At 44.5% G+C, this 16,894-nt stretch overlaps 1 protein-coding gene across 9 annotated transcripts in view; it reads right to left on the bottom strand.

The window, feature by feature from the left end:
- LOC119457576 (band 3 anion transport protein) overlaps positions 1-16,894 on the bottom strand; it is a 200,516-nt gene that overhangs the window by 18,071 nt on the left and 165,551 nt on the right. For all 9 annotated transcript variants that reach the window (XR_007466297.1, XM_037719223.2, XM_049665117.1 and 6 more), the window contains 7 exons: positions 15,136-15,243; positions 8,961-9,153; positions 8,246-8,446; positions 6,455-6,603; positions 6,137-6,331; positions 1,949-2,260; positions 1,786-1,875 (listed from right to left, as the gene is read on the bottom strand). Coding sequence is in view for 8 of the 9 variants with exons in the window: in XM_037719223.2 (XP_037575151.1) it covers positions 1,786-1,875; positions 1,949-2,260; positions 6,137-6,331; positions 6,455-6,603; positions 8,246-8,446; positions 8,961-9,153; positions 15,136-15,243 (1,248 nt within the window). In the remaining variant the exon portion in view is untranslated. The remainder of the gene's footprint in view (positions 1-1,785; positions 1,876-1,948; positions 2,261-6,136; positions 6,332-6,454; positions 6,604-8,245; positions 8,447-8,960; positions 9,154-15,135; positions 15,244-16,894) is intronic.

Genomic DNA, 16,894 nt, shown 5'->3' with positions numbered 1-16,894 from the left:
TGCCACTCGCTGTCTGAATAGGTGCAAGCGAAGCTGTAGAAGATTACTGCGCAAAACGGCACATCAGTGTAAGAAACGCCCAGTCATTTTTGGCAATGAGCATGTCCCAAACGTAACTCGCTCGAAATGGTAAAGCAGTAAAGTAAATGGTAAAGTAAATGGTAAAGTAGTAATGGTAAAGGTAAATGGTAAAGTAAATGGTAAAGTAAATGTAAATGGTAAATGGTAAAGTGGTAAATGGTAAAGTGGTAAATGGTAAAGTGGTAAAGCAGTAAATGGTAAAGCAATAAGCCGCGACAGTGCACAAAGAGCAAAGGTAAACGACAAATTGAAAACAATGGTAACGCTGAAAACTGGTTACTGTGAAAAAGCAAACTATGTTGATGTGCTAATAATCATTTCTGGGGGTCTACGTGCCAAAACCACGATATGATTGGGAGGCATGACGCAGTGGGGGACTACGGATTAATTTTGATCTTCTGGGGTTCTTTAACGTGCACCTAAATCTAAGTACACGGGTGTTCTTGCATTTCGCCTCCATCGAAATGAGGCCGCTGTGGCCGAGAATCAAACAAGCGTCTTCGAGCCAGCAGCTTGACACCTCACCTGCTAAGCTAACACGGTGGGTGATTTCAAGTGCCGTGGTGCACTGATGTCATCGTGGCAAACATGTTTCGATATTAGTACAATGAGTACCTGCATCTGTGACGTTACAGGCAAACCATGTATAAGTAAAAGCACCAGGACCTGCCTTTGAGCTCGGGGTCTTGCTCCCATTCTGTTTTATACTTTCTCGCATACTTGAACCACTTCCCCCATGGTTCGATTCTCCTCTCCGAGGAGGATCCGATCTTAAGTCCAGCCTATCGAAATGAATCTCGAATGCAAGCACGAGCAAAAATTCATCTCACAGGAAAAGGAAAATGACAGTAAAGCTTAGGGTGAGAAATGTGGAGCAGGTCGAAAGCTGTGCCCCGCGCGATACTTCACCCAGAAGCCATGGCCGTGAACACACTGGAGGGTGTCTTCTACCCGTGCTTCCCTTCTTTCATGTCGGCGCCATGATTACCCGACCCCATTTTCTTGCTCTCCCTTTCTGAGCATAGCCATGTTAGTAGAGTGTACTGTGAAAAAGCCTCTACTCCCAGGCTCATACCGATTCCCGGGGATCGGGTGTCCGACGGTGAAGCGGGGTGTAAGTTTAGGTGTATCAAAGATCACAGCCACCGGCTCAGACAAAGGCGCAGAGAGGGGGGGTAGGGGCCATTTAGAGCATGCACACATGCACAACCGCGCTGCCGGCTCAGCCAGCTAAAACATAGCCTTCGAGATTTGCTTCTACCCGATCAGAGCCACCTGTGGAGCGTGGATTAGGGCGCCACTTATAGCCAAAACAAAGCCAAGTCGCAGGTTTTCAGAAGCCCAAATATAGCCACAAAGCCAACTTGTCCAAGTCGCTGCCAAATGTTTTTTTCTGTAGCCCACTTTGGCTATAAATAGCCAAACCTGGCAACACTGCAAGTTGCTACTCTATATACTGGTCTTTAAAAGTGCTATAAGAAATCAGAGGTAAACTTAAAATATAGTTGCCTCTTGATGTTGGTTTTGAACACATTCACATAAACAATTGTTGTGAAAATGTAACTGCATCTACGTCTAATACTTAGAAGGCAGAGTAAAAACTTAATTTCTACGCAGTGAAAACTACACATCATGCTTGTGCTTAACTAGTGCAAATGCAATGCCGGTAATCAGTAAATATTAGTGTACAATTCCAATTCTTACTTGAGAATACGTGTTTGGAACAAAAAAGTCCAAGGTAACAATTGCAATAATCGCAATAGGAATACCAAAGTCTCCAAGAGCTCTTCTTGCCTGCAAGAAAAAGAAAGGTAAAGGATTCCAGTTTACCTGCACAAGCCGCTTTTCCACATGTGAAAATACTTACATTTCTCCCAAGGAAACTGCTGTTACGAAACTTCCTCAGAAAATCTGCTAAGAAGAATGTAGAGAACATCAATATCATTGACAGCAACGCAGTGTTCGGTTGACGTGTTCGTTCTACGATTTCAAATTCTGGATAGAGCTCTCCACTCCAGTTAGCGGCAAACACATCAGTCCAGTTTGTAGCAGACACATCATTCCAGTTTGCAGCAGACATGTTAGTCCAGTTTGCAGCAGAAATGTTGTTTGGAAGGTAGGCCTCAGGGGAGCTATCACAGTAGTCGCTTGCTTTAAGCAAAGGATGAGTAACAAAAATCTGTAAGGAAGAAATCAATAGGTCTTTGTGACAAATAGCAGCAAAATGAATGCTTTGCACAAGTCACATGGAATTTTTACAGCTTTGTTGCATGGTAGGCATGCGCTATATGTGCACCATACATGGTACTGCTACATTATTTAGTGGCCATGCATCAGGGTGTACACAAGATGCTATGTTCAATTCATAATGTAATGTAACATTTATTTTTTAATTATGTCTTCCCTTAACTCATAAGCTCCCGATGCACTATCAACTTCAGTATATACATATTTGATCTGCTCAGTCTAGATAAACCAGCTAAGCAATAAAAAATAAGGTAGAATCTCTTTCATGATCCAAAGCAACCATGGAGGATGACAACTCTGAATAAAATGCTCAGTTTATTGCACTTTAACTTGGTTTCTTGGTTTGCTTAACACTGACTATCTAATGCCATGCTGACATTTTGCTTCGGGTTGCCAAATGCATTACCGCATTAAAGGGCCCCTAGCCCAAATCCAGTCTATTTTTTTGTTACCAGCAGTTCGAAAGCATTAACTGAGAAATGCTCTACCAGAAGAATTTTTATAAACAGTAACCTAACAGCTAGGGTACATGTTTAATTATGAGTATTTAAACTGCCCCACTGCTCACAAACGTGCCAAACCTTCGCAACTAGTCTCACCCTGGCATGCACCTAGCTTGCACAGGCCTTTTCGGAGATGAGTGTTACATCACAACAGTTTTTCTTTTATGTTCTCAGATACTCAGTGACTCTATACTCCTGTATGTGACTGCTGCATTTGCCTTGTCTCCAAAGGCATCACCAACTCCTGTGCAATTTTTTATGACCAATGTCAGAGTGTTTTAGCAAATGATGTTACATTGATTACTAAATCACCAACAGCAATAGTTAATGATGCCACTAGACGCTGTTTAAATTTGTGGGCTCTCTGTGATATAGTGCTGACTTGATCCCAAGAGAGAGAGAGAGAGAAAAAACAATAACAACAACAAAATAAATTAATAGCATGAGTTTTCAAATCGACCATATGCCTTGATCCAATGGGGCCAATCTGCCTCATTAAGGCCATTTGTACCATTACAACCAATCTAATATAATATCTTTTCTGATAATTTTCTAAGTGTAGACCTGAACTTCACGCGTGCCCTGCACTCTATACTGCGTATGCGTGAAAAATTTTTTTAAATGCACATAACGACTTTTGTTCTTTAAAAATTTGCCTGCGTCTAGGTACTACCGAGGAGTTGTGGAGTTGCCGGTTTTGCTCTGTTCGTCCCTAGTGGAGCCAGTGGCTGCAACACAGCACAGCATGCTCGCGAAGTCGTGTTCGATTAAGGTACGATTGAGGTAAGTCATTTCGTCGTAACAGTAGCACATGAAAACTTGATGTTAATGCTTAAAATTGACAATGCAGTGATTGGCTTCGACGGCTTTTACAAGCACAACGTTGGCTTCCGAGACTTGAGGTTTGTTTACACGATGCTGGCTTTCTGCCGCCAGCGTTGGAATGGAGAACACGCTGGGCTGGTGGTGACTAGGCACAACTGTGGCTGCTTTTAAGGGATCGATGGTATTCCTAAATAAACGCATGACTGTTTTGATGATCCAAATATAATCTCACTAGCAGTCTACCTGACTGGAGCAGTATTTCTTTATTTGGGGTGTTGCGGAGCTCCGCAACACCCCAACAACCGCCGCATCGCGTTGGCACCCGGCACCGGGGCACAAACGAGAGCAGTATCCACTTGCGCAAGAACGGACGCTGGACGCTCACATCGTCCCACTTTCACTGCAACCAAAAAAAGAAAAAAAGCCACTGGCTCCGCTAGGGACGAACAGAGCAAAACCGGCAACTCGACAACTCCTTGGTAGTACCTAGACACAGGCGAATCTTCAAAGAACAAAAGTCCCTATGTGCATTTTTAAAAATGCATAGTATAGAGAGCAGGGCGTACATGAAGTTGAGGTCTAAGTGTAGAGCCCTGACATTCGTTACTTTTCTGACTTGATTCAGTCAGTTTATTCAAGTGCAAGTCAACAAATGGTCAACCCACTTTCAAGAAAGAACTCAGTATTTCTGCTTTACGCGATCTCACCGACTTTCTATCACCAACTAATGCTGGTGTTTAAAAAAGAAAAAAGTTTTTCAGCATATTCTGTCACTTACAGGAAAAGATGTTGCTGTGTAATGATAGCATCAGACTACAAAGATTTCTTTTGAGAACTTCAATTTCAATTCTGCCATTTTTCTCGTTACCCCTATATTCAATGTTCAGTGGTGTTGTGCATCTTTCAAATGTTTCGTTAAAACCAGCAGGCATTTAGGGTCAATTATTATGACCAGTTGGCACTTTTGTTTCTTATATACCCATTGGCACCTTTGAAAACTGACCAATGGGCCAACTCGAATTTAATCAAGTGACCCTTTGGCAGTAGATATTGCCACGCATTCTTTATTACCATTTTTCTTGTCTTTCAGCTACTGTTTACTATATAGGCATTACCATGCTTTCACCTCCACAAGGCGCACCTGTTGTATCCAAACATTTGAGCTGTTGCCATTTTTTTCTAATAGCAAGGCAGGCCCACTATAATCAGATCGTATGCATGCTGCAAATGATGCATTACATTAATGCATGCGTGCCATGAATGATGCAGTACATTGTCAAATGGACGCGAGCACCACAAACTGCTCTCAACGGTACAATGATGCATGCATAAATACCACACAGGCTGAAGCAGTGCCATTCAAGTCCACTACTGTTGTCAGTAATTACCATTTAGTACTTTTCTCTTAAATATTGCTTGATTTTCTGGGCACAAGTGTGCCCAATAAACAGTCTGGTTCTGCCCATTCATCATCTCCATCTGTGCTCTTAAGTGAGCACTGTCACGAGAAATACCCAATGAGGCCCATTTGTAATGGCCTTACTTTTCACTGGATGCAACAAGATTTGGGTAAACACAGCAAAGTTCAAGTGTGTCCCATGAAAACACAGGACTCGGTATTTTATTTCTTACTGAGATGATAAGAACTTGGGATTTTACACATTGCACTTTTTTTCATTTAGCACCAGAAATGGGACAATATCTGCATCACATCTCACAGATATCTCACTGGTGGTGCAACAGTATCTTTGCTGTCATCATTATGTATTAATTTATTTAGAGTTTTCATATGCAGCCAAGAACCTCTTCTATTTCACTTTTCACTGGCCCCTTTAACATACCCGCCTCATGTCTACCACAAGATTGAGAGGTTCAATAAAATCAGACAAGCCAATAAATTTACTATCTGTTGCAAGAGTTCTCAGGTCAATGTACTCCTCATCATGCCAGACTTAAAGCCATGTCGTGATATTGCATTCACCAGTGCTAGTGTTAAAGATCCACAGAGGCCTGTATGCCTCTGCACAGCGACATCAGGCCAGTGTCGACGACTACAGTGACTCTCCACACTGCATTATGTCAGTGATAGCTCATCTGGTTAGTTTCTCATCACACCCAAGAATTTGTTTGAGTGAGTTTAGGTCAATGGAAGTGCTTCACCTCAGACTGCCTCATAATGCACAGGATTTCTCCGATTCTCAAATTATGCTTGCAGTTTACACCATAAATGGGTATACTGAAATATAACTTTTCATTACTGACAATTAAATGTCACTATGACATCACTAATATGCATTGCAGACAACTTGTCATGCTGTCAATAACCATGTGAATATAATGTGCTGTTCTATATATTTCACTGATTTTGTAACATACCTGTTTCTCACTAATAACATTGTTTCTCATAATAACAATTTACTTTTGGCCATCAAGATAGCCCACTCACATACAAAACAAAAAACTGTAAATTAAGTACTCACCAAGTATAACTTATAAAACGACTCATATATATACAAAAGTGAGATGAGTGACGCAAATATCTCTTGCGTGAACCTTGTGAAGAACCGAACGAGTGCACTTCCTTCAAAGGCAACTACCAAGGTTGCCAGTATAGCTATCCACATTCCTATCCAAACCCGAATGGCAAGGAACTCCACATCATTCTCTTGACAAAACTGCAAAACAGACACAAGCGTTGATGAAATGTCAACAAACATTACGAATTATCAAAGAGAAACTTTAGTCACAAACATTAAAACACTGCTATTTATGCAAACCACATTAATTATCATGCTTACCGAATACAACAACTCATCAAATAGTAGCACCGGTCCTGTAACACCAATTATAACCAGAGGTTGCCCAGAAAACAATGCAAATATGATGCCTGTAGCACAGGTGGCGACAAGTGTCTCAGACACTCCAATGAGGTTGTTGGTTTTGTCCCCTGGAAAAAGGAAAGAAGTAGCATTTGGGAGTATGCCATAAAGATGAGTACAAATAAATGATGAAGTTCCATAATTTTAATAAATACTGCTTGATATAATCTCGCAAATCATACCACACAAACATTTCACAAGTGCTACTGCACAGAATCGGCTGAAAAACAAATTGAGCCACTCCAAATGCAGAGATTGAGCCTTTGAGCTAATAAAGCCTGGGACACACCAGAATTTTTTGCGGAAATTTAGGTTTATGTTCTGCAGCTTAATTTAAAAAAAAAAAAAAAGAACCTTCCTTGGTTACTTAAGCACAGAATTTGTGGAGCAAGGTGAAACATAAAACTTCTGCAAGAGAACTCCATGATTGCATGTGTTGTTTCAAGAAGTCAAAGATTTGGTCATTTCTCCATGGTGTTTGCTCCTGACTTGAAAACATAGTAATCAAGGGCAACACTCTGGAGTTAGTGAACTGAAAGGTGAATTGTGTTGGTCTTCTATTTTTACTTTTTCCCTTCTTCACCAGCACCCTATGTCTGAAAGTCTAGATTATGCAACCTCCAGCACTAAACGTGTGGGAAGACAACACATGACGCCACGCCATCTCAGGTCACCCACTCTTTGGACGGGCGGCACATTACCTGTAAAAAGGGCGTGCGGGCTGCCTATTTTCTCAACCACGCTGATAGCCATGCTACTTACCTTTCCATTCTTTTGAGAGTTCATACTTGTGCCTTCACGCACAGCATGTGCCGATGTCATACTCCTATCGGTGCACAAGTTCTTTTTATCGCTTTATTTCCCTCACCCTCTTTCTGTCCCTTCCCTTTCCTGGCCAAGTGCTTTACATTACACACAGCTACCCGCAATAAACATTTCTTTCTTGGTTGCTCTTTGTTGGAACTAGTGTGTGGTCGCTTCAATACTCAAGCAGGGTCATGCTGCCTAAGAAACACCACATTAGAATAAGGGGACATTCAAACCTACAGCTGTTTTTCTCAAAACAGCTTTTTGAATATGTTACAATTCTAACAAAGCAAAAATATTTTTTTAAAATCTACTTAAATTATGCTTTTCAGCCATAGCAGAGCTGAAGGCAGAGAAGCAAAAAACAGAAAGTGATAATAAACTAAAGTACTTGACGTTCTGGCATGTGTTCAGAAGCTCAACCTTTGTAGTATTGCCTGTACAGACAGAAAAGGCTCTGTATTCTGTGGGAGCGTATGCAGGAACTCTACATTCTATGGGTGAATTGGTAATAACTTCTCTGGTGCAAATTTTGACAATTCTTGAATAATGTAATGAGTGGGGACACTTGCACCAGCATTTCTGGTGCAAGCTCAGTGAACATTGTAAAATAATAGTAGTATTAGGCTTTTGTAGCATCATTTAGCGTGAGTGACTTTTTTTGTACAATTAAGCATGAACTGCACAGCAGTTTTACCACTGACCTTGAAATATGTGTGCACAGGAATTTTATTCTGGCAGGGAAAGGGTAGCAGATAGGCCACTAGTAAAAGAAAAATCAACTCTAACAAAGCAGTTGGTAATCAAATGTCATTATAACATTTTTGTCTGAAAAATATAAAGGTTTTGCTTGCTGATGCATATCTGGGAACTAATAAGCAGACTTTTCCACCAAGATCTCACCTAGCAATCCGCCAAAAGTAACAGCTCCCGACAGAGCAGCAAAGTAAATGAAGATGGCTGTAGCTAAGCACTGGCCATCAAGGGCATCCTTGAAGTCGCTGAGGTACCAAGGGTAGCGATTCTTGATATCACTGCACAGGCCTCCAAACAATCTGCCACTGCGCTGCAGTGGTTCATACTGTGGAGGTTTGTCTTCCACAGCTGAAAAGAAAAGCAGCACACAAACATTGTGTTAGTACTTGCTTACAACGGCCCCGTCATGTATTTTTTTCTAGTATCTAAAATTTTCAAATCAGCTGAATGAATGCCAAAAGGACTGTTTGCCCTGCTCCAAGGTACTATAAGCCAAGAGTCGGGCTTATTCTTAAAAAAAAATAATAATAAAAATAATAATAAATATAATAAAAACTTACAAAAAAGTATTTAAAAAATATTACACAATGCTTATGTAAATAGGTATTCTTTGCTCACTGCTTGCATTTGATGTGTACGAAGCTCACAGACTGCAGAAGAGTTCCAGCTTAGTGAGCCCCAGCAGACAGCAAAAAGCAGTGCCACACCTAGTTCCAACATGTCCTTAGATCACTGCTAGTTTCTCTGCTTCTGCAGGAGGAGGTCAGCAGGAGCAGGCAAACACGCATTCCCCACAGCATTAGCACACAGGCACTCTCACATAGGGGCTTGCTGCCTTGAACCAATTCCAAAACAGACTAACGGGGAGCCGGCTTCTTTGTCTGCATCTTGCGCTTGCGAATATCCTCGTACTTCTTCTTGAGGTCATCAACAGGCAGCAAAGACTTCCTGTCCCAGTCACCGGGTGGCAGAACGACACTGTCGTCCAAGAACTCGTTCATAGCTCTCAGCAGGTCACGTCGATCTTCTGCTTTGTATGCTGCAGTGTGAAAAGCCTGCAAGGCACAATTCCAGTAAGAAACATTCCACAAAACAGACACAGAAACAAAATGAAATGTTCACAACTTGTATAACTTCCACCAAAAACTGCACAAGGTCATATTTTCTTAGCACCAATATCAAAGTTCTTTGCTTAACCCCCCCCTCCAGGTTTCCTGACTGTCTGTTGGTCGGTTTCTTACCAAATATGGGCCGATTCCAGAGGCAGATTACTAGTGAAGCGTGCCAATCATGGAGATTGTGTGATCAAAACTGGGCCAATCCTGGAGACTCCGTAATAGAAAACTCGGCTGATGCCAGAGGTTATGTGTAATTAAAGGTGATGACTTGGTGGGCTGATCCTGGCACCAGCACACATGTGTCCTCACAAAGGGTTTAACGTGGTTTGTAACATGAGCTGATACTGCAGGCAGTGCAATCCTGAAAATCCTGATAATGCCATCACATTTCAATCGCTTAGGTGTATCATGAGGCCCTGGTTCTTCACCTTCGGATTTAGCATCACTGTCTCACCAAGTAGACATAGCTGGGGTTCTTCCACACAGGTGTGGCATGAAGAGGGAAAGCATGAAGAACATGTGCAGGACAAAAGACATCAAGCCAAATAGACTGAATGGCAGGTCTCCATGACCGCAGGGGTCATGTGGTGGGGGTGATTAATTGATTGATCATGTGTTTGTCAGAGGTGTTGAAGCATTAAACATGCATTGCTATGTTTTAACCTTTGCTGTTCATACATTTCTGTTCACAAAGCTTCCTTCACCACTCACAGAACATCACATTAGCCTGCAAGTCAACCCTGCATCCATGTCACATACCATGAAGCCATGTGAACTTGTGCTTGCATTTAAGCATAAGGTGTAAAAAATTACACAAGTTGACATTAAAAGACATCATGTGGCATGTGTCTCTTTGCGTAGCACTCAATTAAAACAAATTAAGGAAGTTTTGTTTAACAGATCCCAACAAGTGTATCTGTTGCAATATTTTTCTATTTAGAAATGTCAGTAGCTTTAGCCAAAACACAAACATGGCAGCCACAACAAGAATGTCCAGTGCACTAACTGTATGCATGCACAAAATAAATGTACATGCAGCTTCTAGGCTCCATCTGTAAAAGCTTCTGTTTTTCACACTGCACAGGATGGCACTGTGCATAGCTATATAAAAAATTTATGATGTATAAACATAGAAGTAGTTTGTAGTATCATGAAAACAGAAACTTAGTTGCCTCATTTTTATGATATAATAAAGTTAAAATAAGTATATTAAATTGTAATGAAGAAGAGTAACCTGTGCCTCAGCAGCATCGCCACCGGCATGAGCTCGTGGTTGCTGTCCTTGGCCGAACGCTTGTGAGTGCTACCCGTTCGCCTGCATCCGTTGCCAATAAACCTCTTAGCAAGTGGTGGAGGTGCTGGGTTTCGACCACCCTGGAACTTCGGAGTCGCACTCTCACGTATGCCGAAGCAGTTACCCGACCTCGCCCACAAACGCTCTCGCCGCCCGCTATGCATCGACCACCGACCTTTTCGCCGCCTCCTATTCCGTTACCAGATCGACAGCATTTTCCGACTTCTCAGCCACGAGTCGGAGCTTATTCCCAACAATGGCGCACCTTCGATGACCATCCAATATTTTTGCTTGTGGTGGTGCTGGTCATGTGGCGCGCCATTGCCGTCGTCGCATGCTTCCTTTCCCGAACATCTGGCGAGCGCCACCGTTCCCCGCTCAATTTTCATCTTCGCCTTCCAGCCTTCCTACCTCTTCCTTTTGTCCTGATCGCTCACCCGCGCCTACCTGCCGCTCACCATCTCCACGTCGTCGCTCGCTTTCTCCGAAGCGTCGCCGTGCCGGACCCACCGAGCAGGAAAACTGATGGCCGCAGTTCCCGAGGCACGAATTGCGTCTACGTCGAAATGCTCAAGTCCTCGTCCCTCTCCAGCCAACGTAATTGAAGTGTATGTCGAAGGAGTCGCCGTCCTGGCACTTGTCGATACAGGAGCCGCAGTGTCTGCAATTTCCGCCAAACTCTGTCGCATACTAAAAAAAGTTCTGACGCCTTTACCCGACCTCTCCCTTCGAACCGCGACTGCTCAAAACATTACGCTTCTCGCTGCCTGTACTGCACGAGTCTTCATTCAAGGAGTTCTGTATACCGTCGAATTCGCCGTGCTGCCCTTGTGTTCCCATGACATTATATTAGGCTGGGACTTCCTTGCAACTAACAACGCCGTTATTGACTGTTGCCACGCCGAACTTGAACTTTCTGCGCTTCACGATTTTGAGCCAATCGACGACCACCCTTCTAGTAATAAACTGTTTGTGTCCGAAGACAATGCCGTTCCTCCGTGCTCTTCCCTGCTTGTCCCTGTATCGTGCGCCGCTATTTCTGAGGGCACTGTTCTCTTTACGCCCTCTAAAGTTTTCCTTCGCCGCAAATGTTCTCCGCTGCCCTTTGCTCTCCTTACTCTTCGCAGTGGCGCCACGAAGATGCTCGTCGACAATCCCACGGCGTGCCCTTTACCTTTATTTCATGGCGAATGCCTAGGCCTTGTTCAGCCGGTCGACACCTTCTGCATCTTTGATGCTCCTGCGGCTTCTGCTCCTACGGACCTTAGTGCACTTTCTTGTGACCCCGCGGTTGATCAGGCTCTCCTCGACGCTTTCAACCGCTCCATCGACGATGAAACGTCATCTTCACAAAGAAGCCAGCTGCTCACTCTGCTGCAGAAGTTCCGCGCCTCTTTTGACAGCCCTGCTTCCGGTTCGGGTCGCACATCAACCGTTTTTCACCAGATAGATACCGGCAGTCATGCACCTCTACGGCAACGCCCTTATCGGGTTTCCGCCTCGGAGCGCCGTGTAATTGATGACCAGGTTGATGACATGCTCAAGCGCGGCGTTGTACAGCCTTCGAGCAGTCCCTGGGCGTCACCGGTTGTTCTTGTTAAGAAAAAGGATGGCTCTATTCGGTTCTGCGTCGATTACCGACGTCTGAACAAGATAACGCGCAAGGACGTTTACCCGTTACCACGCATCAACGACGCCCTCGACTGTTTGCAGGGAGCGGAGTTCTTTTCTTCGCTGGATTTACGTTCCGGATACTGGCAAGTCCCTATGGCACCATCTCATCGACATAAAACAGCATTTGTGACACCTGACGGATTATATGAATTTACTGTGATGCCTTTCGGCCTGTGTAACGCTCCAGCCACTTTTGAGAGGATGATGGATAATATTTTACGCGGCCTCAAATGGAACACATGTCTCTGCTACCTGGACGACGTCGTTGTCTTTTCCGCTGATTTCCATACACATCTCAGCCGTCTCGAGCACGTTCTGAAATGTCTCACTGACGCGGGACTTCAACTCAACTTAAAAAAATGTCGTTTTGGTGCCCGAAAGCTCACCATTCTTGGCCATGTCTCGCGAGACGGCATTCTTCCGGACCCAGCCAAGCTCCGCGCCGTCGCTGACTTTCCAAAACCGACGAAGTTAAAGGAGCTTCGAAGTTTCGTTGGTTTATGCTCGTATTTCCAACGTTTCATTCGAAATTTCGCATCTATAAGTGCACCCCTGACAGACCTTCTAAGCGGCGACAACGAACTTTCAGCTTGGTCACCCGCCTGCGATGACGCCTTCATGAAATTACGCCGCCTGCTAACCTCGCCACCTATCCTCCGTCACTTCGACCCGGCCGCCCCCACCGAGGTCCACACCGATGCCAGTGGCGTCAGACTCTGTGCCGTACTCGCGCAACGGAAGGCGGGGTTCGATGAATATGTCGTTGCCTACGCGAGCCGAACTCTGACAAAAGCCGAGGCTAATTACTTGGTTACAGAGAAAGAGCGTTTAGCCATTATTTGGGCCCTTGGGAAATTCCGCCCTTATTTGTATGGTCACACTTTCGACGTCATCACTGACCACCATGCCCTTTGTTGGCTGTCCACCCTCAAGGACCCATCTGGCCGACTTGCTCGCTGGGCCCTTAAGCTACAGGAGTACGACATCCGCGTTCTTTACCGTTCTGGCCGCAAACACACGGACGCTGACGCCCTTTCTCGATCACCGGTCGCAGCTGACAACGCTTGCCTATCCGCCCTTGAGCCCGCACTTACATCACATGCACTGCACAACATGCCGTCAGAGCAGCGCAAGGATCCCTGGATCAGTGCTCTCATCACCATCCTTTCTGATCCATCTACCTCTTCACCATCTCGCGCTCTTCGCCGCCAGGCTACCCACTTCTGCATTCGCGATGGCCTTCTTCATCGTCGTAATTACCTTTCTGACGGACGCAAGTGGCTTCTTGTGATACCCCGACATCTCCGTGACCTTATCTGCGACGCTTTCCACGCGGACCCGCAGTGCGCGCATGCCGGCCTCTTCAAGACCTACGCTCGACTACGCCTCCGATTTTATTGGCGCGGCATGTATAACTACGTGCGAAAGTTCATTCGCTCCTGTACTCAGTGCCAACGCCGTAAATTACCTCCCGGACAAGTCTACCCGTCACAACCACTTCCTTGCCCTAGTCGTCCCTTTGATCGTGTTGGTATTGACATATACGGACCGCTACCATCCACTCCAGCAGGGAACCGCTGGATTATTGTTGCCGTGGATCACTTGACCCGTTATGCTGAAACCGCCGCTCTGCCGACTGCCACCGCCCGCGACGTTGCAATGTTTCTGTTACACCATTTCGTTCTGCGCCACGGTGCCCCTTGCGAACTTCTGAGCGATAGAGGCCGAGCCTTTCTTGCCGATGCTTTGAAGGCACTACTCGACGAATGCCGAATCATTCACCGCACAAGTACAGCGTACCATCCGCAAACTAACGGCATGACAGAACGCTTCAACCGTACTCTTGGTGATATGCTATTAATGTACGTCGCCTCTGATGATTCAAATTGGGACCAAGTTCTCCCTTTCATGACGTATGCGTACAATACTGCGGCCCAAGCAACTACTGGATTTTCCCCATACTTTCTCCTATATGGCCGAAAACCATCTAATACGTTCGATGCAATTCTTTCATATCGACCTGATGCGTCCGAAAGTACTCCGCTGTCTGAAGCTGCTCGACATGCTGAGGAATGCCGCCAGCTTGCCCGCTCTTTTTCCACCGAGGACCAGTGGCAGCAGCAATCCCATCAACCTGCCGACCGTTCCGCACCAACATTTTCCCCTGGCTCTCTGGTCTGGCTTCGGGTACCCGCTCCCACACCCGGCCTCTCCGCAAAACTTGTCGCGAAATACCTCAGACCCTACCGCGTTCTGGAACAAACGTCCTCCGCGAACTTGTCCACGTCTGTCGCATTAAGCCGTACTACGACCCAATAGTAGTGTCTTCGCCTTAAGCCGCCAGGATGGCGCCTTTTTCGGTGGAGGGTGATTGTAATGAAGAAGAGTAACCTGTGCCTCAGCAGCATCGCCACCGGCATGAGCTCGTGGTTGCTGTCCTTGGCCGAACGCTTGTGAGTGCTACCCGTTCGCCTGCATCCGTTGCCAATAAACCTCTTAGCAAAATATAGAAATTAACAAGTTCATTAATCATTACATACCAATTAATAATGACAAAAATACTGGATGCTTCTTCAAGTTGCTACTAACAGCATACAGTTGGTTTTGTCCACGTAAACGGCTTCTCTTTTTTTTTTAAACTTTGTGCGATAATTGTGTCACTTTGCATATACCTTTGCAAAAATGGTAAAGAGCACATTAGATGTGTTTAAAGTTAGTTTTAAATTACACTGCTCTGCTGAGGGTTAAATCATAACCAAGTTTTCCACTTCAAAACTGGAATAGTTTTGAAAAGCTTCATAACAGGTGCTACTAACCCCCCAGTTGTACATATCCCAAGACTTTTCAGGATGCTTCAAACATACAATTAAAAAAAACACGAAATATTTTCTTTTGGATAACATGTAATTGAGTACAGGAAAGAGATGTGGATAATCATTAAAGAAACTTACTCTGTTTGACATCAGTGTGGAGATGGAACGACCAACCTCATGGTAGTCCAGGTCATCAGTATTTGATGGACCCAGCAAAATGAAGAAGAATCTCACAGGGATAGGAACCTGCAAGTGAAATTCACTCAGAAAGGCTCTAGCTAAGACACACGCTACATAGAAAAAAGAAATGCTGCTGGATAATTAGCTGCGATGGTTCAGGGGCAAAAAGGTAACAAATTTCAGTAAAGTTAAACAGTTTCTGTACCAAATGTCAATAAAGTATTATTATTATTATTATTATTATTATTATTATTATTATTAAATACGAAAGTCTCCTGGGGCGGTATTCTGTAACAGTCCAATTAGTGGACTGTCCATTTCGGCTGTCGCTGATTGGCAGCTGCTTCACGTGCAGGAAGGAGACTGGCTGGCACCTTCCTGCACGTAAAGCAGCAGCCAATCAGCGACAGCCGAAACGGACAGTCCACTAATTGGACTCTTACAGAATACCAGCCCTGGTCTCTGATAAATAAATAAATAAATTAATTAATTAATGTGCCCAGGAACAACACTGCGGTCTGAGTATTGGCACATGGATACAGTAAAAATAATCTTTATAGATAAAGAAAAATGAAAACAATAACATGGCGAGTCATATAGATCCTTAGTCAATTTTGTTAGTTGAAGTGTACCGAATGAGAAGAAGTCTGAGAACATCGGAGGGAGCGGGGAGGATTGAAGGGGAGAATAAAGAAGTAAGAAATGGCAACATGACGCCTGTTTGATCTGTTTGATATGTGCGGGCTTATTACATATTTTGGTGCAGCCGACAAGTGAACGAAGATGTGTGTAACTTTTTTCGTGGAGAAGTACAACGACCGAGTGGTATTCAAAGGCTACCAAGTCAAGGATGATTCCCCGGTCGACCTCTCTTTGGACACAACAACGGGTGAGCTCCTGGATGTTGTTCTGGATCGAGTTTCTATGTCACCCGAAGAGCTTGTTAAACGAGGTTCCGCGAAGGTGAATATCCCAGTGACCCTGTTTAACCAGCTTGTACTCGGACGACCATTCAGTCGTGCTGCATCATGTGACGAGATATCAACAATTCTTCGGGCCATAACGACGCAACAATTTTTGCAACAGAATGCCATGACGGAAACTCTCCTGTCTGCTTTATGCCACAAAAGAAACCACCCAACTGAAATTTTACGGCCTGAAACTTTTGACGGGTCTTCGGATAACCCAGAAGGGTGGATGACTTTTTATGAGGCTGCAGCGAAATACAATGGATGGATGTCTGACCAAGACCTGGTCTTAAACATGCGACAATTTCTCAGTGGTGTAGCAAAAAAGTAGCATGAGTTGCGGTTCTTAGAGCATGTTTGCGAACCTTGGTGCATGTGGAAAGAGAACTTCCTGTCTACATTCAAAACAAATAGCGTACAGCGATGGGACCAGGCGCTGTTCTACCGTTTTAGGTCTGGTTCACCGCTTGACTACTTCCTTGAGAAGCAGTGACTGCTTCGACTTGCTGAACCAGAGTTGCCATTAAGATCAGTCTTAGCACTTGTAATTCACGGTCTCCCGAGAGATTTGCAACGGCATGCACAAATAAAAGGGCCGGAAACTCTCGAAGCTCTACTAGAGCTCCGACAAGTATTCCCTCACTACTGGTCTGAGAGGAGCTGCAAGACGCGGCCAGATGTTTCCCGCCAGTCAGATACTCAGTCAAGCAACTCGGATGCAAGGTCGCCGCAACTTAAAGACAGTGCAA

This window comes from Dermacentor silvarum, chromosome 1 (assembly GCF_013339745.2).
Source record: "Dermacentor silvarum isolate Dsil-2018 chromosome 1, BIME_Dsil_1.4, whole genome shotgun sequence".
Classification (NCBI taxonomy): Eukaryota; Metazoa; Arthropoda; class Arachnida; order Ixodida; family Ixodidae; genus Dermacentor; species Dermacentor silvarum.
This window is presented reverse-complemented; position numbering and strand designations above follow the sequence as displayed.